Raw genomic sequence first — 24879 nt, forward strand, 5'->3', positions numbered from 1 at the left:
AACTCTGTTTCCAGTCTCTATGATAAGCTAAGCTAACAATCTTCTGGCTGTAGCTTCATATTTACTGAACAGAAGTGAGAGTGGCATCAATCTTCTCACCTAAATTTTAGCATTAAAGCTAACAAGCGGATTCACTCAGATGCTGAACTATTTAACGGCGAGGACAGTGGGAGGAAACTGAGGTTGAAATCTGATGTGGAAAGAGCTGGTTTTTAGTTTCTTCATGTAGCCTGTGCTGTCACACCAGCTACATCGCTAAACTAGAAAAACCGCCTCCGCCAACCAGTCAAGTTTACATCCATGTCTGTCCATATAATGTATTTAGTGAAGCCTTTGAAGAAGTTTAATAAAAGGTTTTTAAGTGTATGTTGTCGGATTTAGTGTATGATTTCTGGAGTCATGGCCAAAAATGTAACTTGAGAAGTCACAGTGATTTCGACCTTTGACCTTTGAGCATCAACTTCTGATCAGTTCATCCTTGAATCTAAGGGAATACTTGTGCAAAATTTGAATTGAGTTCCTTGAAAGCGTTTGTGAGATATCGTGTTGACGAGAATGGGACGGGGCCAACAACCTGCAGCTTCCGCGGGCGGTGTGGCATTAAAAAAAAAAGGATGTGGTTTGTGTGTCTGCAGGGTCATCGTGCAGCTGGCTTTGATAAGTCTTAACTGAATTTGTTGCCGTTGAATTTCAGTTTCAGTTTTTGTTGTGGGCTCTGAAGTCATGCTCCAGAATTAAACGAAGGAGTTTACTGAAGTTGTTCACATTGTTCTGAGGTGAAATAATGAGGCGTGAAAGTGAAACGGATGCTTGTCAGATTCTGGGAACACCTCACGCATTATTCTAAAAGTAGACACATTCATCTGCAGCATCAAGGTCAAAGTGCAGCTTTGATCGTTAGTGTTGTAGTTCAGACGCCTGAGGCCTGATTCACTTTTACCGCCTGGAGGATGCTGTCATATATGACTAATCCCTCCTCTTCCTGCTACAACATTAACAGTTTACTTACAGCAGCTTGTTGAAAGTAAATTGTGTACAGACATCGGGTGCAACTGCACCTTCCTCTTCCGAGTGCACTGAGAAATAGACTGAAAGGTGACGGAAAGTCTGAACTTCCTTTTCACATCATCTTCACTGAAATTCTCACACCCAGGCTTTAGCTGTGGAGCGTTAGTCACTGTCACCTTCAAACTGTGGTCAGGTTTTAACAGTGTGACAGTCCCTTAATACCAGAAACTAGGCTGACTGAGCACTAGATATCAGTTCAATCGTGCATGTGTGGCACAGCATGTAACAAGCTTTATTTTTACATATTTCAACGTAGGCAAATGACACAGCATGCAAACATTTACCACACCTCTTCCTCTGCCATTTATATCTGAAGTACACCCACGCAACTATAGGGCTGCAACTAATCCACACTTTGTGGATGAATCATTTTGTTTATAAAACGCTGGTCACAGTTTCCAAAAGCTAAAAGTGACATTTAAACAGCACAAACCCCCCTAATACTCAGTTTACTGTCAGTTGAGCTGGAACCAGCACATTTTTTGGCATTTTCACTTAATATATGACTAAATAGTTGCTGATTAATTTTGCTTTTTTTTTTTTTTATCACAATACAAAAATCTACAACAGAGACCCATCCTCTCAGTCATATGCATCTATTAAATAAAATGTATTGGAGAAAAAAAGGTTTTAAGATGTTGTGAAGTAGAAGAATAACGTAGCGTAACATGGTAAAAAGCACCAAAAAAGAAAAGTTCAGCACTTATTTGCGTTGTTTCTAAGAGTTCGATGAGAAGCTCGACCCCACTCTCATGTCTGTACTCTTAAGTATGAAACTACAGCCACCTGCAGCTTAGCTTAGCTTAGCATAACGACTGGAAACAGAGGGAAACTGCTAGCCTGTCTCTGTTTAAAGGCACCAAAATCCACCTTCTAGCACCTTTAAAGCTCCCTAATCAACATGTACAAAATAGTCCCGCTTATGACTCCACATAAAATTGTGAATTATTGTCTTGTATTGTCAAAATTAGTCTATAAATAGCTTATTAGCTAACTGAAGCTTACTCCCTCTGCTTCCAGTCCTTATGCTAAGCTGAGCTAGCTGTCTGCTGGCTGTAGACGGTTGGTATCGATCTTCTTCTCTTGTCAAGAAATAAATGAGCGTATTTTTCTGTCAGACTGCTCCTTTACGTACATCAGTGGATTTTATTTTCCACTATTGGAGTCATAAAACGTCTGAATTCGCAGATAAAAGCGAATTAATGACAAACACAAACTGCTGTTACATCAGCTAATGTGTTTTTTTGGGGGGTTTTTCTCTGGTTTATTTGAGATAAGGTATGATAAGTTATGTTTCCTGTATAATGCATCGGTGATAAGAGAGACACAGTCACAAAGAAACCACAAAGAAAGCTACACACTGAGAGACTCACAACAGTGTCACATATTTGCACAGATGAGAGGAACAGGGTGTTTAATGCAAGAGAAAATATTTGATTAACAAATAATGAATAAAATGAGTGAAAACCAAGTAGGAGCTTGGGTTTTGTAGTTGTAGAATTCGATTTCCACCTGTTAAGATGATGAGTCTTATAATGTGAGAAAGAAAAGCAGCTGAACTGGATCTGATTTTTAGTTTTAAAGGGCACAAGTGAAATTCAGCAGCTGTAAAATGAAGCCAGGGTTGTGTAATGTGTGAGAAACTTAGGGGGAAAAAAGGCAGCAGAAACTGGAGAAGAATAAAAGAGGAAGAAAGAGGAGGAGCCAGCAGAGGGTCGAGAACAGGATTCAGAGGTAAGATAGACTCTTCCTGAGTTGAGCTGTTTGCTGTGTGGAGCTGTTCTCTGCTGTCTCTGTTCTCAGGCTATGGACTAAACCTGCTGCACGCAAGTTATTTCTCTTTTGAAAGAATTGAGCCACATTTCAAGGTAAGCAAACTCTTTCCTCTTCTCGTTTTTCATTGTCTCATTTCCCCTCTCTTTGCTTTGCATACAGAGCTTTGCTTTGCAGGCTAAAGTTTGGGTGGTGTGAGATCAGGACCCGTCTCTGTTCTGTGTGAAAAAGATTCAAACCTCCAGCTTGTGTCTTTTTGTGTGTGTTTTCAGTTTTAACTACATGCAATGTCTGTGCAGCTAAATCTTTCACAGCATTTAAACAAGAAAGGTTCACTAAAGACTGAAGACTTTCCAGCGTTAAACATCAAAGTGCCAAAGCCTCTAAAATGCCTGGTATGCAGCTGATTCTTTCAGGTCTCTGCTTGTGGAAAGACAGAGACAGAGAGGCAGATCTGATACTGTCTTCCCCTCTCTCCTGTGTGTGTCTCTGAATTCCTTTGTGCTGAGCTGAAGGGGCTCAGACACACAAGTTTTATAACTTTACCAGAGGAGATGTTGTCTTGGTGCCAAGATTGATTTCCAACACTGATCTCAGCCGCACAATGCATACACTGTCCTCAGGTTCCACTGGGATTAGTGCTGTGCTTCCTCCTTGCTGTGTCAGGAAAATTTTTTTTTTTACCAGAAGTCAAATATCTCATTACCCAGAGGGACTGATTGTGGCGTGTATGTGACGACCTCTGGGTGTAACTGATAGTTCCTCCTATTCTGCAAGTTTAAAAAAAAAAAAAACAAGCTCACTATGCACTGTTGAACACCAGGAGAGGAGTGTCTCATAACTCTGCAGACTGTAGACAACAGGGAGCATTTCTGCAAACTTACCTGCAGAGCGAATGTGAAACATGTGAACAAACACTATCTGAGGTGTTATAAATCTGTCCTTTGATCATGAAAAAAGAACTGCATGTGTGCAACCACAACTGTTACTAAAGATGCTTTAAATAAAGTTTTGCAAAGCGTATAATAAGTGCATGTTACATGCAAAAGCTCTTACAATGCTCTCTTGTGTGCAGTTACAGAGACAAGAGTTATTACGCACAGGGCAGGACTGTATCCAGGACAGGATCAAGTATTTTTTAGTTGATTTGAATTTGAAGTTTGAAGGAAAACAGCGTCTCTGAACTCTTCGTGTGGAAGTAAAGTGTCTGTGTCACATCAGATTAAGGTATAAAAGACTCAATAAGGCTGATTTCAACCGATAAAGCAAATAAATGTAACATAAGAGACGCTATTCAAAAGGAATGTGAGCTGAGAGAGAAGCAGTCTGTGAAGATATCTTATCAGGACTTTGTTTTGAAATTGGCTGGAAATCCACACTCCTGTCAGAGACACTGCCTTTGTGTGCAATCATTTTCACAGACAACTGTAAATTATATGCAGCTATAAGATTAAATATCCTTCCACATTTACGAAAAGCTGCACTCTCAAAGCTCTGCTGCTGATAGCATGACTAAGCAGTGTAGTATCTAACATCAGTCTGTGATTATCAGAATGGTTAAACAGCAGAAAGGAAGGATGGTTAGAGTCGTAAAACATTTTCAGTTTAGCTGCTGAGGGTCAAACTACTTTACTTGGCATTTAAATTAACTTAATATGAAGCTACATCCAGGAGATGTTTAGCTTAGCTTAGCATAAAGACTGGAAACAAGGAAACACTTAACTTGGCTTAGTCCAAAGTTCAAAAAATGTCACCACCTTTAAAGCTCATTGATTAACACATTATATAACAACTATTTGTGGTTCTGTTTCAGTTCACCTTTCAGCATTTTAGGCTCTTTCAGCTCATTGTTTTTGTTTTTCATCCCCCAAAATCCACTCTCATCAACCATCTTTTCCGACTGTAAATTTTCTGCTGAGAAAGACACAATTAGCAACTAGCAAGTGAACAGCAGCTAAAAGGCCTGGAATTTTCCCAGAGTTGGTGGAGACCAAAATGGAGAGAAAGGGAGTGAATGCTAACATTGTTCCATGTCTGCTGGGTGACTAATCCCGCTTTATAAGGTGATGATGTGATGACGAGGGTGTGGTTTCACTCTGTTCTGCTGCCCCCAAGTGGCACAGAAACATCAGCGCAGCTTTAAAGGTTGTGTTGCACTTCCTGTGATCGGTAAATTGAGTTTTACATGTAAAACTGGTCGCTTTTATCAAAATGCCTGAAGCGGCGGAAAACGAGGCACATGAGCTCTTGTAAAACCAAAACAATGAGCTAAAAGGCGATTATTGATTATTGCAGCTTTAAAGTCCTCTTCTTTCTCTCGGCAGATGAGCGACCAGGACAGCAGCACCTCAGCCTCTCAGACAGAGGGAGAATTTGAAGGAGAGACGGAGGGGGAAGGAGAAAGAGATGAAAAACAGAGTGACGGTCTGGCCCCCAGTCTGTCCAACTTCTCCTCCTCTTTGCGCGCCGTCATTCGCATCAAACAGAAGTACCAGGCCTTGAAGAAGCGGCGTCAGGAGTTGACCCTGGGGCTGGGAGGAGCAGGGACCTACACAGGAGCTCCAGCGCGAACCAGCCCCAAAATCTTCACCTTTGACGGACTCACCCCTTCCACCTTCCCCGCCATGTCGTCCTCCATCCCTCAGAGGAAAAAGAAGAGAAGGAAGAAGCGGGTGTTGTTTCCCAACGGAGGGGGGCGCAGAGCCCCACCAAAGCAGGAGCACAGCCGAGCCAAATACTGCCTCTACCTGCTCTTTGCCATCGTCTTTCTCCAGGTAAGAGCCCTTCATGTACGGGAGCATTATAACATCACCTGCTCTTCTCTTAGACAGGTTTTGGATGTTTCTCTGGTTGGAGGTTTCAGATCTGTTTCACAGATTCTGGCTGCATCAGCATTTCTGTACTTTCCAATTACCGACTTGTAAATAGTCGTATTTACAACTGGAAACTTGGATTTTAATGAAAGCTCTAATATAACCGGCTTTCTAGTCACTAATCTGGAGATGCCTGAAAACCAAGCAAACAAACATGCAGGTTTCACATCAGGGACATTCATGGTCCTCAGAGGCTGTATCCTAATGACTTTGGTGACAGACTTTTTCCTCGAGCGCCACCATGAGGTTGTAATTTGTGGTTTTGAATTAAATGTCTGCCTGAAACCTGGTGCACACATTCATGCCCCCCTGAGGATGAACTGTAGTTACTCTGCTGATCTTGTTCCTGTGTGAAAGAAGCATGAAGGGTTTAAATATAGGCTGAAGTGTTTTGCCACATGCTCGGTCATGTCTGTGTTCATTCAGAGCCTTTTAGGCCTGAGGTGTGTCCTGCATGGTTACCTAACCCTGCAGCATTGTTCAGCAGAATCCGGTCAGTCTGGCCATGACAGTTTTATTATAAACATTTTAAATGAAGTGAATTTCCTGTTGCAGTTTGATTCAAGTCAGCAGCTGAATGGTTTAAAGTCATTTTTAAGTAAAAAGGCCAAAAAAAAATTCCCTGGTACCATTTTCTCAAATATAAATATTTTCCAATTTCATAGTTTTCTTACAAAAGTCATTTGAATATGTTCATTTGGGCTCCAGGGAATAATGATGTGCATTTTTCTCCATTTTCTCGGAGGTCTGGGTAGTTGCCCGCTTTGCCAGGTTGGTAATCCAGCCTGTGTGTTCTGTCAGTGTCTCCATCATACTCTTCATATCTGATTGTCTGTTTCCAGGTGTACAACGCCATAGAAAACCTAGACGACCACGTACTCAGATATGACCTGGAGGGGCTGGAGAAGACTCTGAGGAGGGAGGTGTTTGGACAGCAGGGAGCAGTGGAGGGTCTGCTGTCCCACCTGAAGGACTACCTGTCCACCTACGTCCACAACAAGCCCCTGGTGGTGTCCTTGCACGGGCCCAGCGGAGTGGGCAAGAGCCACCTGGGACGCCTCCTGGCTGGACACTTCCGCTCCGTGGTGGGGGAGACGCTGGTGCTGCAGTACTACGTCCTCCACCACTGCCCCCAGGAGGCCGACGCCCTGCAGTGCGCCCACGACCTCTCCACTCTCATCTCAGAGATGGTGGAACGAGCTGAGGAGGAGGAGAAGATCCCGCTCTTCATCTTCGATGAAGCCGAGCACATGCACAACGAGATCCTGGACGCGCTGTGGCAGCTCGTGGCCTCCAAACAGTCCAACGAATACCTGAACGCTATCTACCTGTTCCTGAGCAACCTGGGTCACGAACACATCACTAAACATATGCTACACAACTCCTCAAGTATTTCTATGGCGATGACGGCGTCCGGTCGTCATAGTAACCTAGTAAAAGAGCTGACTCCAATATTACACAACACTCTGGAGAAGCTTCACCCACTGTGGACAGAGGCGGACATCTTACCTCTGGGACTTCTGGAGAAGGGTCACGTGATGGACTGCTTCCTGGATGAAATGACTCGAGAGGGGTTCTACCCGGATCACGCCAACATAGAGCGCCTCGCGGGGGAGATCGAATATTACCCCGCAGTGGGGGGGCACGAATATTCCCAGACAGGCTGCAAGCAAGTGGTGGCCAAAGTCAACCTGCTGTGAAACGCCCAGCTGGAAATGTTTGGATGCTTCACATTCTTTAAACATGAAGAAACCGCGCACGAGAAGTTAGGGAGGTTACAAAACTTGAATGACACAACTCAGAGCCAAAACTTTGCAGAGCAGTTTGCTCACAAAGGACAGTGAGGACGTTCTGCTGAGGGAAAAGGCACAAATCCTGTGAAGAGGTTTGGAAATGCCGAGTCCACACAGAGTCCAAAACAGAAAAAAACAGATCCTCTCACTCAACTCTGGTCGTATTCCTCCATGAAGATAGTTTTGGTTTTAATCTGTCCACACTTAGAGAAATCCTCCTCCACCCAAATACAGCGGACGTGAATGAAATTTTGTTTATGGAGCTCACAGCGTTAAAAAAATGTAGACTGTCACATCCTGTCTGTGTGTTATCCACACACACTGCTGCTGATTCCCACAGACGCTGGTGTTTCAGATGGAAATATTTCAGCAATAACTGGATGGATTCTCACAACATGTAGCTCAGACCTTCATGTTCCCCTGAGGATGAATCCTGGCCGTGGAACATGGTCTTATCGTGAGCTCTGAAAATCCATTCAGCAGCGTTGTGTTGGGGTGGAGAAATCTGAACAGATAAAAAACAAAACTATCTCCATGACTTGATGCTACGAGAGGTAACTGAGAATAAAAACATTTTTGGGGATTTGAGTGAACTGACCCTTTAACCCCTCTGAGATATTGGCAGCTCAACCAGACGTGATGCTGATGAAAAAACAAGTTTTTTGTCAGTGTGAAGGACAATTATTACTTTTCATTCTGTGGTTTCAAACAGAAAAACAAGACGTAAGCAGATGAGACCAACACTGATTCTTTTCTGAGGGGAAGTTCAGGCATTTCGAAAGCATCAGTTACTAACACTCGTCTCAGGACGTCCAGATGAAGTCCTGTTCTCTCATGCGTTGACTGCAGCTTGACTTTAATGAATGCTTGTGCCAGTCAGCAGATCGTGTATTATTTCATATTTCTACATAATCTACAACATGTAAACCTGTGGATTCACTTTAATATCAGAGTGAGAACTGCAACAGCCGAGTGACAGACTCCTGGTGGCTGATCATCGTCTCCTCATTGTCTGAGAAAATGTCGTCCCTGAAGTCTATTTATTACAGAAAGATGTTTTTGTATTGATACACCGTATGTTCACATCAAGGACATGAACTGTGCGTCAGCACTGACCCAATGTCAGAATATCTGTGCCTTAAAATTAAAGACATCGTTTAAAAAGAGCTGAGATTTTTTTTTCTTGTGCTTCTTATGCTGCTGTGTGTGAGTGTGTGTGTGTGTGTGTGTGTGTGTGTGTCTCAGTCTCTTTCTCTCTGCAGATGAAGTTGAAGTCCATGGGACTCCGTGGGATGAGGAAGACCCTAAGATGCAGTTAAAGCTCCAGTGAAAGGCCCATGAGTGGACGATGAGGTGAGTTTTTTTTTAAAACCATTTCTACATTTACTGTTCAGTTAAAGACGTTTCATCTGGATGAGAAAAGATTTACAACCTTCAGATAGTTTTTAATTATGTTTATTATTAGAATTCCTTTAGTTAACATTGGAAAAAAATGAGGTACTGTGTCTAAGTGACAAAGAAAAATGAGCTTTCGAATCATGATCGTTTAATTAGATGGAAAACACACACTGATGCATGATTACCAAAAAAAAAAAAAAAAAAACAGGACAGTCGTGTGGGAAACAGCCTCTTACATCATCCTATCAAGCGTTAACTGCAGCCACTCGGAGGACAATCGGCTGCACGTCTGTGTACAGATCTGAGGAGTGTAGAGCAGCAACGTGAGGAAACAGCATCAAGTTAAGACAACAGACAGCTGAGATACCTACGAGACAAGCGCGCAGAATGTCCCCACTGTCTCCGTGACTGAGACAGATAGATGAAAACAACACCGTAGAAATGAAAACTAACTACACAGGCTACCAGAAGATTCCACTACATTGATTTCATCTACCGAAACGAGAAGTCACAAAGGATCAACAGCGTCTGCGCCGAGCAGACTTTCACCGTTCCGTTTTACAGATCCTTCATTCAGTGGATGCAGGAATCAGCCTTTACCTTCGGTACTTCAGTGTTTCAGTCCTGTCCATGAAATGTGTTGCATCAAAACACTGAAATGGATTAAACAGTCCACAGGTTTACAGCTCAGCCCAAAGCAAAAAGAGAAACAGACACTCAGCACCTTTTTAACCAAGCGAATCAGCTTTCAGCTCTGCACCTGCGTTTTCTTCCTCACATGCTTTATTTTTCCTTTTCTTTTTTTAGGAAGGCAGGAACAGCTGAACACAGAAGCTTTACCGAGCTACACGTTTACACCGACGACTACTTCATCCAAGACCTACAGGGAAATAAATAAAAACGGTAATAATACACAACTATGCACCGTCGGTTTCAGGACCGACCTCACCGCTGCTCTCAGCGGCGTCTGAACATGATGCTGAGACTCGACTATTACTGTCAGAAACACTCACACAGTGTGAGAACGGGGCAAAGAATGTGAGGGAAAGTCCAGAGAGGGGGAGCTACATGATGGTGGTGGTGGGCAGTAGTGTGTGTGTGTGTGTGTGAGAGGTGAGGGGAGGGGAGGGGAGGGGAGGGGAGAGGAGTGTGTGGTTCGGGGATTTTTTTTTGTTTTGTTTTGTTCCTTTCTTCATGGATCTGAGTTCTGCCCTTTATGCCTCCAGCTCGAAGCCCATCCCGACTTTGTGTCCGCCGGCGTTGAAGTTCTTCCCGTCGATCAGGGCTGAGAGGGTGACCTTCACACCTGCGCACACACACACACACACACACGGCACAGGTTTCTCCACAGCCAGCCAAGGTAAGTTTACAGTTTAAGTCTGTGCTAAATACCTGGTTACACAAAACATCCTGAGGCTAAAAGTGGCTCCTGACTGGTCGAGGACTCCTGCGTCATTAAGACCCGCAATTAACTCACCTGTCTTCAAGGTATAATTAATGATCAGTGTGAGAATCATTCATCAGGTGCATATTAAATCCCCAACTGCTGTTAGTACGTAAACAAAAATCTCTAAACGTTTGCCTGGGTGAGGACAGCACAGGAGACGGGAGCCTACCTGGCCGAAGGCTCTGGGTGTAGCCTACTCCGATCAGACTGGCATTGTTCACTTTGGCCTTCAGGGTGAAACAGGATAAGACATGAAACAAGAGCAGCAGAATTAATTGGTGAGAATCTGCCTCCATCACGGGGCTGTGAAGGAACAGCTGGAGCACTCACAGACAGAGAAGCGTCTTTATCCAGCTTGTATTTGGCAGCGATGCCGAAGCGAGTGTTGTTGCTGCCGGCGGTCCAGGCCAGAGTGACCGCTGTCTCCAGCTCGTCGTTCACCTTCTGGTAGATGGAGCCGCCAAACTCGGTCCCGTCGTTGCTGAGAGAGAAAAGACGCCGGCTGTTATTTTGGCAGGAGACAGTTTAAAGAAGAAGTTTTAAAATCAGTGCAACCAGAGCCTGGTTAACATCCAAGTCTTTCAGATTCCTCCAGAGCCACAGGAAGTGTTATACAGCTGCGGAGGACTCACACATTGGTGTGCAGCTGGAAGTCTCCAGCCCTGTATCCCAGGGCGAAGTTGTTCTGGGCCAGTTTGGACTTGGCAGTGTCGAAGGCCATCTGGTAGCCGGCCAGCCAGCCCTCATAGCCCAGCACGGCGGCAGCGTGGATGATGGGACCCTCGAAGTCAACGTCGCAGGCCAGGTTCACGTAGTCACGCTTGTAGCCCGTCTTCAGCTTCCCGCTTTTCTTACTGAAAAAAGGTTCATCGGGTTAAATGTTTGATTCTCGCTCATCTCCGTTTTAAATTTAAATGATAACCTCCAATGTAACTTAGAAAAAGAAATGTGATTTAAAGAGAAGCTTGTCTGAGAAACAGAGACAGGCAGGAAAAACTAGTGTTGTCCATCCCCCAGGCCCGACCCACAGTTTGTACTTATTGTTCCCTGTAATCCCATGAGGCACAGTATCACTCATTCATACAAATAAACGTAGTCTCACCCTGTGTTTGGTACAAAAGACGTGTCCAAGGCAACCTTCAGTCCTTGAGCCAGCTGCAGGTAAAGTTAACACTTTGTGTCAACAGCTTTTTTAACCACAAACCAGTGAAAGACTTAAACAAAGCGTTTTTATCAAATCTGAACACACACACAGACACACACACACACACACACACAGACACACACACCTGGTCCTCCACAGTGATTTCAGTAGCCAGTGTGTTATCTGTGTTCCACTTCTGGTTGAAGCTCAGACCCAGCTCCTTCATCTTGTATTTGGTCTCCAGGCTCCCTGAGGCCTTCCCCGTGTCTGTGTTACTGGAGCCAGATGTGTTGAACTCCTGAACGGAGGACGAGAAGGACAAAGCCTGAGTGCGCCGGAGTCGACCAGACACAGGGACCATTAACTGACTGAAAGTGTGAAAACGTGAAGCACTGAGGACAGAGTCTGTTTACAGAATATCCAAAAATAAATGAGACAGAGAAAAGAGAAAAAGAGTCGTGCTAACCACGACTCAGACCAAACTCCACAGAAATAAATCTGTTAATCCATGCAGGACACCAGTAAGACATGATGCAGACAGAAAACGGACAGAAGACACTGATAAATCTGATTATGATCCATGTTAAATTTCACTGACACAGGTGTAACAGACTGTACCTGTATCTGTCTGAAGAGAGAATTTAACTTAAACCACGAATCTTCACAATTTAGCTGGAAATAACTTTTCATACAACGATAATATTCATTTTTATTTGCAATGATTTGTGTTAAAGCTCGACAGAAAAAAAAAGCCTTTTATTCGTTGACAGCAGAGACAGGAAACACGCTGAGCTCCTCTGAAATGATCACACAGCTGAATCTACACGTCTGGAATCAAAAGGAAGGTCAAAACCTTCATGCTAATTTATTAACGAGTAACTCAGAAAAGGTTTGTGATGTGGACAGATGTGAAAGACATCGTAGTAAATTTCAGCTGTGGCTTGTTGTAAAAAAGCTCAGACATCACTGATGGAAGTATTGAACTAAAATGCCGTCACACTGCCCGCGGTAAAACTTTCCAGCTGGCTGCTTTTAGCGTGTTAGCATGCTAGCTTTGGATAATTAGCTTTAATTATCTTAACGATAAGCTTTATATCTGTTCAGGCTTTGAACCGTTATTCAGACAAACCGACATTTGAAGATGTCGCCTTGGATTTTTCACCGTCTTCTGACATTTTACAGACAAAGCGATGAACTGATTAATCGAGACGATAACGGCGAGATTAGCTAAGAATAAAAAACTGAAAACTGACTCTGACATTCTCAAAAATAAATAAAAATCACAAAGAAAAGTTAAATCTGAATGAGAGGAAAGGTTGTGAAATACACTGATATTCATGCTATGTGAATGATTATCACAAAGACAAAAAAAAAACCATGATAGCAACAGAGAAACTGTGTGTGATTAAGCAGGATGACGTGAATGAACAGGACAGAAAACCAAATGAAAATGAGCTCTTTCCAAATCACACAGATGATCAGAGCTGTCGGCTCTCTGACGATCTTACCATCTACATTAGAGCACGAGCGGTCCAGTACAGAGGGCAGCAGCATGGAGACAGAGCAGGGGTTAGGAAAGGCAGGTAGAGAGACAGACAGGCCACAGACACACACCTGCGGGTCTGTCATGTTTCTCTAGAACAGAGCACAGTTTAAGCCAAGCACGTCTGCGTCGGCCAATCGTCAACCTAGAAACCTTCACGCTCCAGGTTACAGCAGGAGTTCAATTACTGCAATTTACAAAGGGCACGTAGTGTGAGTGTGATCTGCAGTGGTGTGGAGGGAGGTGAGGGTAAGAGACGGCAGGCGAGATGGACGCTGCAGAAAACAGCCAGAGAATGACAAGAAGTTAAAAACGGGAATGTATCCTCACCACGCCACTTTGCGATTTGGTCTTGAGGTCCAGCTTCACGACACCAAAGCCTGGTGGATTTGAAAAGACGCAGGAGTGTGAATCAAACCATCAAATACAGATAAACATAGATTTAAATGAACAGTTTGATATGTTGGAAAATAAAATTCTCAGTGAGAGAAAGAGAAATGAGAGACTGATCTGACTCTTATGTCTGCAGGTGAATATGAAGCTGGAACCAGGAGTCACACTGAATAAGAGTATTACAGCTGGTCAGACTGAAAAAGACTCTGTGTTTCAAGAATTCAGTAAAAAGTTAATAATTTACCCCAGGGGCTAAAACAGTACTCACCATAGCCCTTGCTGAATATATCCTTGGCGGCTTTGCCCAGGTCTGAGTATGAAGGAGGGACAGCCATTGTGCTGGAGAAGATAAAGTCAGCAATGTGACTATTTAAACCACAGCTTTTATAAGTCACTGAACAAAGCAAACAACCGACTGGAAAACGTATTTTCACCATGTTACACTCAGGATCTCAGCAGTGTTCACCAGATTTACGCAGCAGAAACAATAAGGCCTATTACATACACGAACCTCACCGGTTCCTGATTCCTGGACTCAGATAAGCAGCAGAAAATCGATGGATGGATTAATCAATAAAAAAAATTTAACATTCCTTAACTTTTTTTTTTTTTTTTACAGCAGGCAAAATAAAAATATTAAAGACTGTAACACCCTCTGAGGCCTTTTGTTGAGGGAATTATGTTCTGTGCTTTTTAAGACTTCTGAAGGTAGATGCCCTTCACCCAGCTGCTACACTGATTTAGCACCAAAGCAAATCAGTGTAGCAGATTACTGACCCTTTCGATGGTGAACCACTGGCAAAGCTGATGCTGAATGAAGGCAGAGAGTAGTTAACAAAAAAATCCATCAAAGTCTTTCTGGTTTATGTCCAAACAGTGTAATAACTGTCGTATGACTGAACATTGGTAACTAGGGAACAAGCTGTTCCTTTAGAGGCAGCTGGGAGGCTAACAACAACTGGGCTCTGCATCCAGCTTCATGAAGAAGCTACTGCTGCACCAAAAAAAAATCCAAGAAAGAAATAAAACGAAATACGTCGGACCCAGACTGTGAGCCCAGATGTGCACGGACGTATATGAAACTAAGAGCCAAGCTGGCAGATGTTTAAGCACCAGAACAAAAAGGCCCTCTCCCACTGTGGTCAATACATCTCAAGGTTGCAAAGAGAAAGGGCCCAGCGCCTCATCCTGTGTGCATCCCCAGTGCTGTTATAGACAAATCCGGTTATTTCTGATGTTTTTCAGCTGGATTAGACAAATGAACAGCGCGTAAGGCAAGAGTCTTTTCTGCCATTAACAAATGCTTGATGCTACATGCATCTCTTCCAGGGACAAAGGACAACAGATGGGCCAGTGAAAGAGGTGTGGAGGGGGGTTGACAGTTAGCTAGCGAGCTAGCTGCCTGAGCTGCAGGGACAAGAATATGAGACAATAACATAACTGTATCTGTCCCCCGAAAGCATCCCCACCCCACCACCCCCAGAAGCCCCACAGCGAGCCCCAAAACCAGGCTGATAAACTCGCTAAATGCGTGGTCACCGATACACCTCTGAATCTCTGCACTGTCACGCAGGAAACCCATCATCCAAGGATTAGACTGTGCATTACGGGGCTAAACATCATTACATAACACAGCTACCGTCAGCTAAATCTCTAAACATGCTAGGTGTGCCGCTAACCTTGACAAGAAACGTTACCAAAGGCGCAATTAAGTGAAGAGGTTATTCTAAAGCTCGGCGCTGTGATGGAGGTCAGTGCGCAGCGGTGAGCGCTCTTACCGGCGCAAAGGTGTTTGCTAAGGGAGTCTGCGGAGCCTGGAGGGTCCCTGGCGCGATGCTGCTCCGTGGGTTGACAGCTAGCCTAGCTTAGCGCGGTCTACAACGGGGACAGGGCACAATGAAGGAGACATATGGAGCATGCGCGGTGTCAGAGCGAAAAGCGACCGAAGAGTCGACGCAACAGCGAGAGATTAATCCCCCAAACACACCCTGCCTCGGTTTTCAGCCTGTTAAAGGTTTATAAACTGTAATTAGTGGTTAATAAATCACGCGCCAATGCTTTTCAGACATGGAGGCAACTATAGGCAACTAAAAGCCCCCCCCCACACACACACACACACGGAAAGACACACAATATGTACTTAAGTAAAAGTGCAAAAGTATTAATACTGAAATGTACTTATGCTATTCAAAGCAAACGCTCTCATTTTGGATGTGGTTGGTGTAATAACTTGCTTTATTAATACCGATGCATCAGCAGCAGCTGCTGGTTTTAACTGCATGTTTTAATGCAGTGGTTCCCAACCTAGGGGTCGGCCCCCCCTTTTGTGAAATATATAGTTTTACTTCTTAGTCCTTAAGTCAAAAAGCTTGGTAAACACTGGTTTAATCTTCAGTAATATGTTGTATTTTTATGTAAAACTTACGTTCATGTGATAAATATAACGGACTCAAAGGAAAAATAGTAGTGTGGCAAACGAAGTGAATGTAAATTGGAGTTAATCTGATGTTTTCCTTCCTTTATTTGTGAGAACTAACGGTGCTCCTGAACAGCGGAGCGGGGTCACAGGCAAACAGCGCCCCCTTCCGACCATTTAAAGTGGGCGGGATGTTGTCAGCGAGCAGCCGGCGAATGAGAAGCCTGCGGCGGCTTTTTTTTTTTTTTTTTTTTTTTGCAGAGAATCGCTTCGGTCCTCCTTAAAATGTTTGTGAAAAAACATGGCGCTTTCCGTGTTGGAGGGGGTGGAAGCGTCGCGCCCTGCCCCGCCCTGAATGAACACTGACTCGACGCTATCAGCCTCAGTGTGTGTGACATGGTGATAACTTCACTGTCAAAAGTACACACACGCTGTGAACAACGGACCAGCACCGAAAGTCCAATGGTCAGCGCCCGCTCCTGCATGTCTGCACCACAAAGCACCGGGACTGCGTGAAGGCGTGAAGGCTCCCTGGGTTTGCGGCAACTGAGCTCGACCGTGCTGGAAAAAAAAAAAGTTTGGCCGGGAGATCGCAGTCATGTATGGACAAACTGGCTTCGTGAGCCCGTTTCACAGACCCCAGTGTTTGGCCGCTGCAGCTCCGGCGGAGAAAACCAAACTCACGCACCCGGGGAAAGCGATTCTGGCAGGTAAGGAAAGTTTGCGTGGGGCTGAGCAGGAGCGGGGCTCTCCGCAGAGGCGCCAGCGAAACTTCTTTGCAAGTTTTAGCGCTGAATGTGTGTTTGCAGATGTGGTCACAGGCCTCGGCTGCAGCACTGCTCTCTAATATCACACTTATCTGACATGCATATGGAAGGGACTGTGCCCCGGGGGCAGCAGAAAGTGGGGTAGATGTAGTTCACCATGATGGGCTCCTCTGAAAGCCAGAGAATCTGCAGCTATCGAAAACCATTGATTTCAGTTTCCTGAAAAAAGGCCGTTAAAGGTGTTAAAAAGTCTTAAACTTTTTTTTTTTTTGAAATTTTCCAGTACCATCGTTCCAGACCAAATATGTATTAAATAAATGACTTATTCTTTATAGGTTAATCCTTTCACTCATTTCTTTTTGCAGCTTATTCAGATCCAGGTTTTATGTTTAATGAATACTTAATGATATTATAGGGAATCATTGTTATATACAGCTGTAAAGACGTGACAGATGTGATATAAATAAATTCATGCACTTGGTAACTTGGTGAAACCTGAAGAAACTTGAACCAAATCTTTAGTTTTAGTGTAGATTCATTCATAAACTTATCAAGTGTCTTCAGACACTGGTTTTACTAAGCCTGCCCGGACAGATAATCTCAGCCTGCTGGAGCAAATCTTGGCTCGGGGCTGAAGGTGGGACACCCTGGTATGTGTTGGGACTTATAGACTTTAGCACGGACCCCTTCCACAGTAACCTGGCTGAGATGAACTCTGATATCCAGCCTGTCTCTTTAGTCAATCAGTGACAGATGCTCAAACTTCACTCAGAGCTCAGCGTGTGTTACGGGGCAATCATTATTGATAACACTGCAACATCATTAGGATGTAAGAAGGAGCCGACAGCGGCTCTACAGCTGAATCTGCTGTGTTTTCCATCATATTTAACTTGAAAAGTTGGGTTGGCTCACTCACATCACTGTCAGCAGTTTGTGTGGTGTTTTCTGTTGACCTGGTGACCTTTTAGTTTGCTCTCAGGGGCCTGGATCTTCCTGCTCAGTGTCATGAGCCACGGTGACAAAGCACATTGCTCTGTCAGCCCCTGCGCATGTTCGCCGGGGTTACAACATGGCTGTCACAAGTTGAGTTCAGGGCCTTTTGTAACGGGGCATGAACAGTCGAAATGGTTTTCCATGCTATGCCCTGTTTAATCACGTGTTATGGTCCTAACACGGCGTGTGGTAAGCATGACATGGAAGGACAACTCAAAATCATACAAACAAATAAGCAGAGCTCATTGTCAGCGCATCATACGAACCCTGACAGGTGTGAGGTTAAAGGACGACAGGTCACAGGAGAAAGGAGAGATCACATGCAAAGGCTTTATGATAAAACCCCTGATCCTCACTGAAACAGACAGCGTCCATATTCAGGTGTGGTTAACTCTGGAGTCATCTTTACCTGTGCCCAGGAGGGGGTGTTTTCACCTGGGTCTGTTGGTTTGTTTGTTTGTTTGTTTGTCAGCAGGTTTATGCAAAAAGCACTGAACTGATTTGCACCAAACCAGGCCAGTTAGCTTAGCTCAATAAGCTAAGCTAAGCTAACTGGCTACTGTCGAACTGTAGTTTCACGTTTAGTGCAAAAACATGAGAGTGGTATCAACGGTCTCAGCAGGTAAGTGAATATGTCCCAAAACACCAAACTGTTCCTTTAAAAAGTGCAATAAAACTTTATCAACATCATCAACATCATCACGTTCTGCCCAAAGTGTTTGAAACATAAATGTAAAAGATGATGTGTATGATACAGGCGTGTTAAACGTGACACAACAGGCCTTTTTCATGGCAAACAGTTTGACTCATCGCAGCAGGTAAAGCACAGGTGGAACCAATCACACCAGCAGTGTTGTCATCATTAGTTTTACCCAGCACACCTGTGCTTTTCCTCGTGACCTCGTGAAGTCCTGTTGCCTCCATGTTTCTAGAGGTGAAACTTCACCTTTGGCTGTTTGTGATGAAGTTTGCTCTGAACACACACTGTCGCAGCCGTCTTTATAAAGAAGGAGTAAATGAACACTGAGTCAACCCCTCTTCCCTCGCTCACTTTCAAAATACCTGTTCAGGTGTCCTTACACGTTGGACTTGATAAACTGGTTCTGTATCTTTTCCAGCTTGAATATCTGGACATAATGCAGGTAGTACATGGAGGCCTGTCTGCAGAGGATGATGTGGACTGTGCTTTTGATTCGAGCTTTAATTCGTAGGTACGGCTCCAGCTGTAAAGACAGCCTCTAACCAGAGAAATGCCTGGGTGTGTCATAACCAGCACTGTTGGAACCTCAGCTGGGCAGCCTAAATGCATTTGATGTTTTAGTGAAAACAGTGATTTGTCAGCCTGTAATCATGTGAGTGGATGTGCACGTTCAGCCATGCATGTCTGAATGGAGCCTGGAAGCAGTGGAGTGTTGGATTTTCTCTGCTTGACTTTTTTTTGGTAGAAAGAGTGCATGTGAAAGGCATCAGCAGAAGGCCCTTCTGTAAACGTGTGAGGATTAATCTAAGCTTGTATGAATGTTAAAAACTTAACATGTAAAGTTTTTACTTTTTCAGTCCTCAGTGTGTTTTTTTTCAGTACAGCACAAATGTGTTGTTGTTTTTTTTAAACATGTACTTGCGACCGGAGGCCTGTGTAACACACACACCCCCCTGAGCTGAAGCAGGGCTGAGGGGAGTATCTGTGGGCAGTATCACACTGAGATCAGCCGAGCCAATCAGCTGCAGGCTGCGTGTTTGCTGTTGAACGGCAGATGTGTGACAGCGAGGATTTTAAGGTGGAGCTGAAACATGCTTTAACATGTACAGTGTAGATTTCCTCTGATATCTGCACTAATGTGCAGCTTGCTCACAGCTTTTAAAGGAGAACTTAAAACTCGTCTCATCACTTTAAACTGAGCTACAATATTATATCTCATTCATTTCTTAACAATATCAGTATCAAACATTTAACAGTTTCTCATGTCTTATATTTGTTGTTTCCTTTAATGATCCTGTTTCTTGCTTGTGTTTCTTGTCTGTTTTTAATTATTTTTGCAGCATGTTGTCCTATATTTCTTTGCTTTATAAATGCAGTTTTGTTATTATCAAATGTGAATAACACTGTGTGGATATTGTGGCATTACTTTAACATGTAATTAATTACAGCCAGTAACTGGTTGTATGTATGTCTGTTGTCTGCAGGAGTTTGGTGTGTTGATGCAGTTTTCAGAGGAGTGCTGCTGTTTTCTTTTTGTGTTTGTTTGTTTGTTTGTGCTCTTTTGTTAAAATCATTCTGTGCTCACTGGAGCCTTTCTCTGATATTTCAGGTGGGATTGCAGGAGGCATAGAGATCTGCATCACGTTCCCAACTGAGTACGTTAAAACGCAGCTGCAGCTCGATGAAAAGGCAAATCCTCCCAAATACAGAGGCATCGGTGGGTTTTTTTTTCTTACCTGAACTGTTTAATTAAATTTTTGTTGTAAATAATTTGTACTTTATTTATTTTATCCTTATTTTACAGCAGTTTATTTTTTTTGTACCTTATTGTGTTTTTCTTTCCATACCTCTAAGCTACTGTGATCTTCCGAGCTGGTGCAACGAAATCTCGTTCCTTATACGTACCTGAACGTTATAGTGAATGACAATAAAGTTCTCAGAACTAAAAAAAAGTTAGCTGTTTCCATTTGCCTTCAGTCTTTATGCTAAGCTAAGCTAACTGTCTGTGGACAGATACGAGAGCTGATATATTAATGTGTTTTTTATGTTTGTGACTTTTTGATTCATTGATATTTGCATTTTGAGATACAACTTTTTTTTTTTTTTAAGTGTGATTCCTTGTCAGCTAACTGAACTGATGTTTAAGCACTACACATTCCTTTAGATTTTCTCTCTTCATTGATAAATGATCAATTGTAAGTTCAGACACTGTGTTAATGAAGATTTGAGAACAAACAGCAGTTGTGTGTTTGCGCAGTGAGCTGGTCTTTGTTATCTGTTCGATGAGAGCTTGTGAACTTTGGCACAGACAATGTTTGTCTGTGGAAACTCAGTATGAAGGGCTGTTGTTTCAGGCTGCAACAGAAACACACGGAACCCAGAAATTCACAGTTCTTCACTTTTAACTGCAAAACTGTTAAAGCAGGATGTTATAACAACACAGCCACTGCTTATGTGAACTGACTTTGGTTGCTTGGTTTTTTTTTGCATGCTGCCCTTTTTCCTCTTTTTCGTCGTCTTTCATTTATTCCCCTCTCTCTCTCTCTCTCTCTCTCTCTCTCTTTTCCTCTCTTTCTCCCACAGTTGACTGTGTGAAGCAGACAGTGAACAGTCATGGGGTGAGGGGTCTCTACAGAGGTCTGAGCTCGTTGCTGTACGGCTCCATACCTAAAGCAGCTGTCAGGTACTGCAACCTCCCAACCTGACACACACACACACACATATTCCTCCATTATGATGGCAGGTGTGGCTGCCACGCGTGTTTGGTCCAACTTTCAAACAAGTCATGTGATTTGAATCCAAATCTAATTAAACAGTTTTGATAACTGATTGTTTTAGTTGGTTATCAAACAAAAAGCCAAACATTTTCTGGTTATTAATCATGTTTTTATTCTCCATTAATTTCCACAGATTTGGGGTGTTTGAGTTCCTCAGTAACAAGATGCGTGATGAGAGCGGTAAACTGGACAGCAAGCGAGGATTCCTCTGTGGCCTTGGAGCTGGAGTTGCAGAAGCTGTGGTCGTAGTCTGTCCTATGGAGACAGTTAAGGTAAAAAAAACAAACAGCAGCTCTCTGACGAGCTCTCATTACACTCAGCACGTCCTCCTCATGCTTTAACCGTTTTATGTCCATGGAAATAAAACTAATGTGGTTTGGAGAGTTACTCACAGCAGCACTGTTAGCGAAACACAGCCGGCCTCAGACTTCACTCATTTTCTGCTGTGATTCTGTGACACTCGTGGACTTTATTAACCACTGTTACGGTGTCATTCTAGGTCAAATTCATCCACGATCAGACATCAGCAAACCCAAAGTACAAGGGATTCTTCCATGGTGTCAGGGAGATCGTTCGAGCTGAAGGTAAGGACCGCTCGCTGTGTGTGTGCAGGGTCAGTTGCATTATACTGCCACCTACTGTTCTGTCTCCACTACATAATGATGTTACAGGGATAAAGGAAATTACTTTTCAAGTTATTCAGAGAATATTAATATTCTTCCTCAGCCTCATTATACCTGAAAGGTTTATTAATGTAAGCGTTGGTGACTCTGACGTGAAACAGAAAGTTGTGACAGTTATTCTTTTGATGGAGCACTGATGAAACTGATGTATCTCCAGGACTGAAGGGGACGTATCAGGGCCTGACAGCCACGGTCCTGAAGCAAGGCTCCAACCAGGCCATCCGCTTCTATGTCATGACTTCACTGAGGAACTGGTACAAAGGTGTGTGAGTGAGTAAACTGTTCCCCGTTGTTATAATCAACAGAAACAACCAGAGATGTTTGCAACCATAGAATCATCTTTGGTTTTTTTGTTTTTTTGTTTTTTAAACTCAAAGGTGATGAACCCAACAAACCCATTAACCCTTTGTTAACTGGACTGTTTGGAGCTACTGCTGGTGCTGCCAGTGTGTTTGGAAACACTCCCCTGGACGTCATTAAAACCAGAATGCAGGTTGGTTGAAGAACATGTTCACCTCTTATAATCTCACAATTCAACCCTGAGCTTCGTGACTAACATGCACAGCGTGTGTCACTCGACAGGGTCTCGAAGCTCACAAGTACAAAAGCACACTGGACTGTGCCGTGAAGATCATGAAGCACGAGGGACCAATGGCGTAAGTTCATATGCAGCGTGGCTGTGATGTGTGGAGTTTGGAGATATTTAGTTTGAGCTGTGTTTATGCTGCACAGTTTCTGTGATAATGTATTTCTATAAAACCTTCTGTAAGTAGCTACTGTCACTCTCTCCCTTTATCCCATTCAGGTTCTACAAAGGTACTGTTCCTCGGCTGGGTCGGGTGTGCATGGACGTGGCCATAGTCTTTATAATCTATGAGGAAGTCGTGAAGGTCCTGAACATAGTTTGGAAGACGGACTGAAATGGACACCCCGGTGCTTCACAAGCAGGAGTGTTAGGACAGGCCATTCACATTCTAAACCTTAAACACTGCTTCTAGGTTCTAATATCTACCTCCGAGTGATTTTCAGAAAGACAGGAAGGGGTATATTCATAATTTTATTTATCTATTACGAGTGGAAGCGTTGTCTGCATGAAAAAAGCTCCACGTTGCAGAGTCACTGCTTACACCTGCTCTTTTTCCTTAAATTCCAGAAGTGGGAAGTTCCTTAAGAGCTCAGGGAAAGGAACAGGGCATTTATTTAGATCTGCTTGACTAGAAAAATGGGAACACTGTCAGCACAAAGAAACGTCTGACAATCACACTTACAGCTCTTTGAGTTCAGTTATAGTTATGCTGTATGCATAATCAAAAACAAACGGATACTCGACCCAACATAATGTGACTCATGTTGTACACAAAGAAATTATAATTGAAAATGAGAGATCCCTCCTCATCTGCATATATTTAGATTTTTTTTGATAGTTTAAAACTGTTATTTCATTCAGCACCTGATATAATAATTAATATTCAGATGTCACATGCTGCAGAGGTTAATGTACATTAAGAACTAAATGCCTTAAATCACAATGGTCACAATAATTAAGATTGTAGGAGCCGTAGAGATGCAGTTTATGTTGCATGTGTACTCAGAGACGCACATTTCCACAAAACAGAGGTTGAGGTGTTGTAAAGAGGGTTCACTTTTACGTTGCAGACCTGTTTTAATCAACTGACTAGACTGATGTTATAAAAAGTGCCTATGTGATGTATGATTCATTTTCAGATCTTTTGAGATTAAGAATGATTGAATGTTGTAGGTACTTAGTCACTACAGGTTATTTTAAATAATGTACTCAGTTGCACAAACTGCACTGGTGCCAGACGTTTAATCCTAGGCAGCATCTGAAATATATCTGAGGTGTTCACATCTTCTCGATCCATCGTAACTGTTAGTGTGAATTTTTGCTTCAAAATTTTAAATTGCCTTGAATTCATACAGATGCCTGTTTGAGAAATGCCATTGATAGTGCCTTTCATCTCATTCCATGGAGGATGTGGTTTAGGATAGCTTTTTTTTTGCAGATTTTCAGATTCTGTTTTTTAATTTTTAACTATTATATTAATTGCCTTTACTTTTTTATTCAACTGACAACCCAATGTGCCAACTGCTGCTCAGAAATATAATGCCATGAGATAGACTGGAGGTTGTAGCTTGTGAGTATGGCATGTTTACGTGCAGTGCAATGATTTTTTTTTTTTTTTTTTTGCTCATCACACGGTCTTTGTGTAGGACACACAATGTTTACTTTGACCTACCTTTTTCAGCTTCATGTTAAACTGGGCCTTGCCTACATGTAGACCTGTTATAGACAGTTAAATATCTTTTCACATTATCACATGAAAAATTTCCTGTAGCTAAACCCAGTATTGTGCCTTCGGTCTAATGAATTCTAATATCTATGCTCACAAATAAACATTGGATCAGACTGTTAACATTGTTGTGTTCATTTCAGCAGTGGCAGAAAGTAAATACATTTACTCAAGAACAAATTTGAGGTACTTGTACTGTATTTTCTTTTCATCCTTCTACTTCACAACATTTCAGATGGAAATATTGCACTTTTTTACTACACTACACTTATTTTACAGCTACAGTCACAAATTAAGACAAAACATTAGAAAATATGATGCTGTTAAAGATTAAACTACCTGACAGTGTGTAAAGGTAAAGCTGAAACCACTGTGAATTTCCTCTGTTAGTTGACTATCTATTAGTCCAGGGGTCTTCAACGTTTTTCAGACCAATGACCCTGAAACTGATGGAGAGATGGAGCAGGGAGGTTTGGATTATTGGTTTGGCAAAACATAATATCATTATAAAATAATCATTAGCTGCTTTATATAAAATAAAAGTCATCTCCAATTAAACAAATGAACAGACTGCAGCTCTGTTTTCAGTTAGAAGAAGTTTGATGTTAGATATTAGTTTGATATAAGACTTTAAATTTTGAACTTGTGATCTGGAGTAAATGTGAGAGATTTTTACTTTCGCTTCTCTTAATTTTACCATTAGCAGTTTGATAAATACGGGCCCTGGACTCGTTTATTCTGATGTTAGTGTGATAGTATTGTGTTTCTTAGCGTTTTTTGCGTCGTGACCTTGATTCGC

At 42.9% G+C, this 24879-nt stretch overlaps 3 protein-coding genes across 4 annotated transcripts; 2 read left to right on the forward strand and 1 right to left on the reverse strand.

Moving 5' to 3' along the window:
- The first annotated feature begins 95 nt into the window (after positions 1 to 95).
- On the forward strand, positions 96 to 8665 carry tor4aa (torsin family 4, member Aa). The gene is made up of 3 exons (XM_041058736.1): positions 96 to 2936; positions 5166 to 5615; positions 6557 to 8665. Exons 2-3 carry the CDS (start codon positions 5166 to 5168, stop codon positions 7412 to 7414), a joined length of 1308 nt encoding a protein of 435 aa, XP_040914670.1. The 5' UTR covers positions 96 to 2936; the 3' UTR covers positions 7415 to 8665.
- A 297-nt stretch (positions 8666 to 8962) lies between these two features.
- Positions 8963 to 17283, reverse strand: zgc:56235 (uncharacterized protein LOC393186 homolog). 2 transcript variants are annotated; one of them, XM_041058704.1, is made up of 9 exons: positions 17167 to 17283; positions 13701 to 13771; positions 13370 to 13419; positions 11642 to 11794; positions 11455 to 11507; positions 10985 to 11206; positions 10683 to 10833; positions 10522 to 10579; positions 8963 to 10211 (listed from the first exon to the last, which is right to left on the reverse strand). In XM_041058704.1, exons 2-9 carry the CDS (start codon positions 13765 to 13767, stop codon positions 10120 to 10122), a joined length of 846 nt encoding a protein of 281 aa, XP_040914638.1. In that variant the 5' UTR covers positions 13768 to 13771; positions 17167 to 17283; the 3' UTR covers positions 8963 to 10119. The 2 variants fall into 2 exon arrangements, with proteins under 2 accessions (XP_040914638.1, XP_040914637.1); XM_041058703.1 differs by lacking the exon at positions 17167 to 17283 and adding an exon at positions 15211 to 15329.
- Positions 16215 to 24203, forward strand: slc25a1b (slc25a1 solute carrier family 25 member 1b). The gene is made up of 9 exons (XM_041058702.1): positions 16215 to 16558; positions 19918 to 20025; positions 20892 to 20991; positions 21219 to 21357; positions 21585 to 21669; positions 21926 to 22030; positions 22146 to 22261; positions 22351 to 22424; positions 22574 to 24203. Exons 1-9 carry the CDS (start codon positions 16447 to 16449, stop codon positions 22686 to 22688), a joined length of 954 nt encoding a protein of 317 aa, XP_040914636.1. The 5' UTR covers positions 16215 to 16446; the 3' UTR covers positions 22689 to 24203.
- Positions 24204 to 24879: the final 676 nt, after the last annotated feature.

The sequence above is a fragment of the Toxotes jaculatrix genome, chromosome 16 (assembly GCF_017976425.1).
Source record: "Toxotes jaculatrix isolate fToxJac2 chromosome 16, fToxJac2.pri, whole genome shotgun sequence".
Classification (NCBI taxonomy): Eukaryota; Metazoa; Chordata; class Actinopteri; family Toxotidae; genus Toxotes; species Toxotes jaculatrix.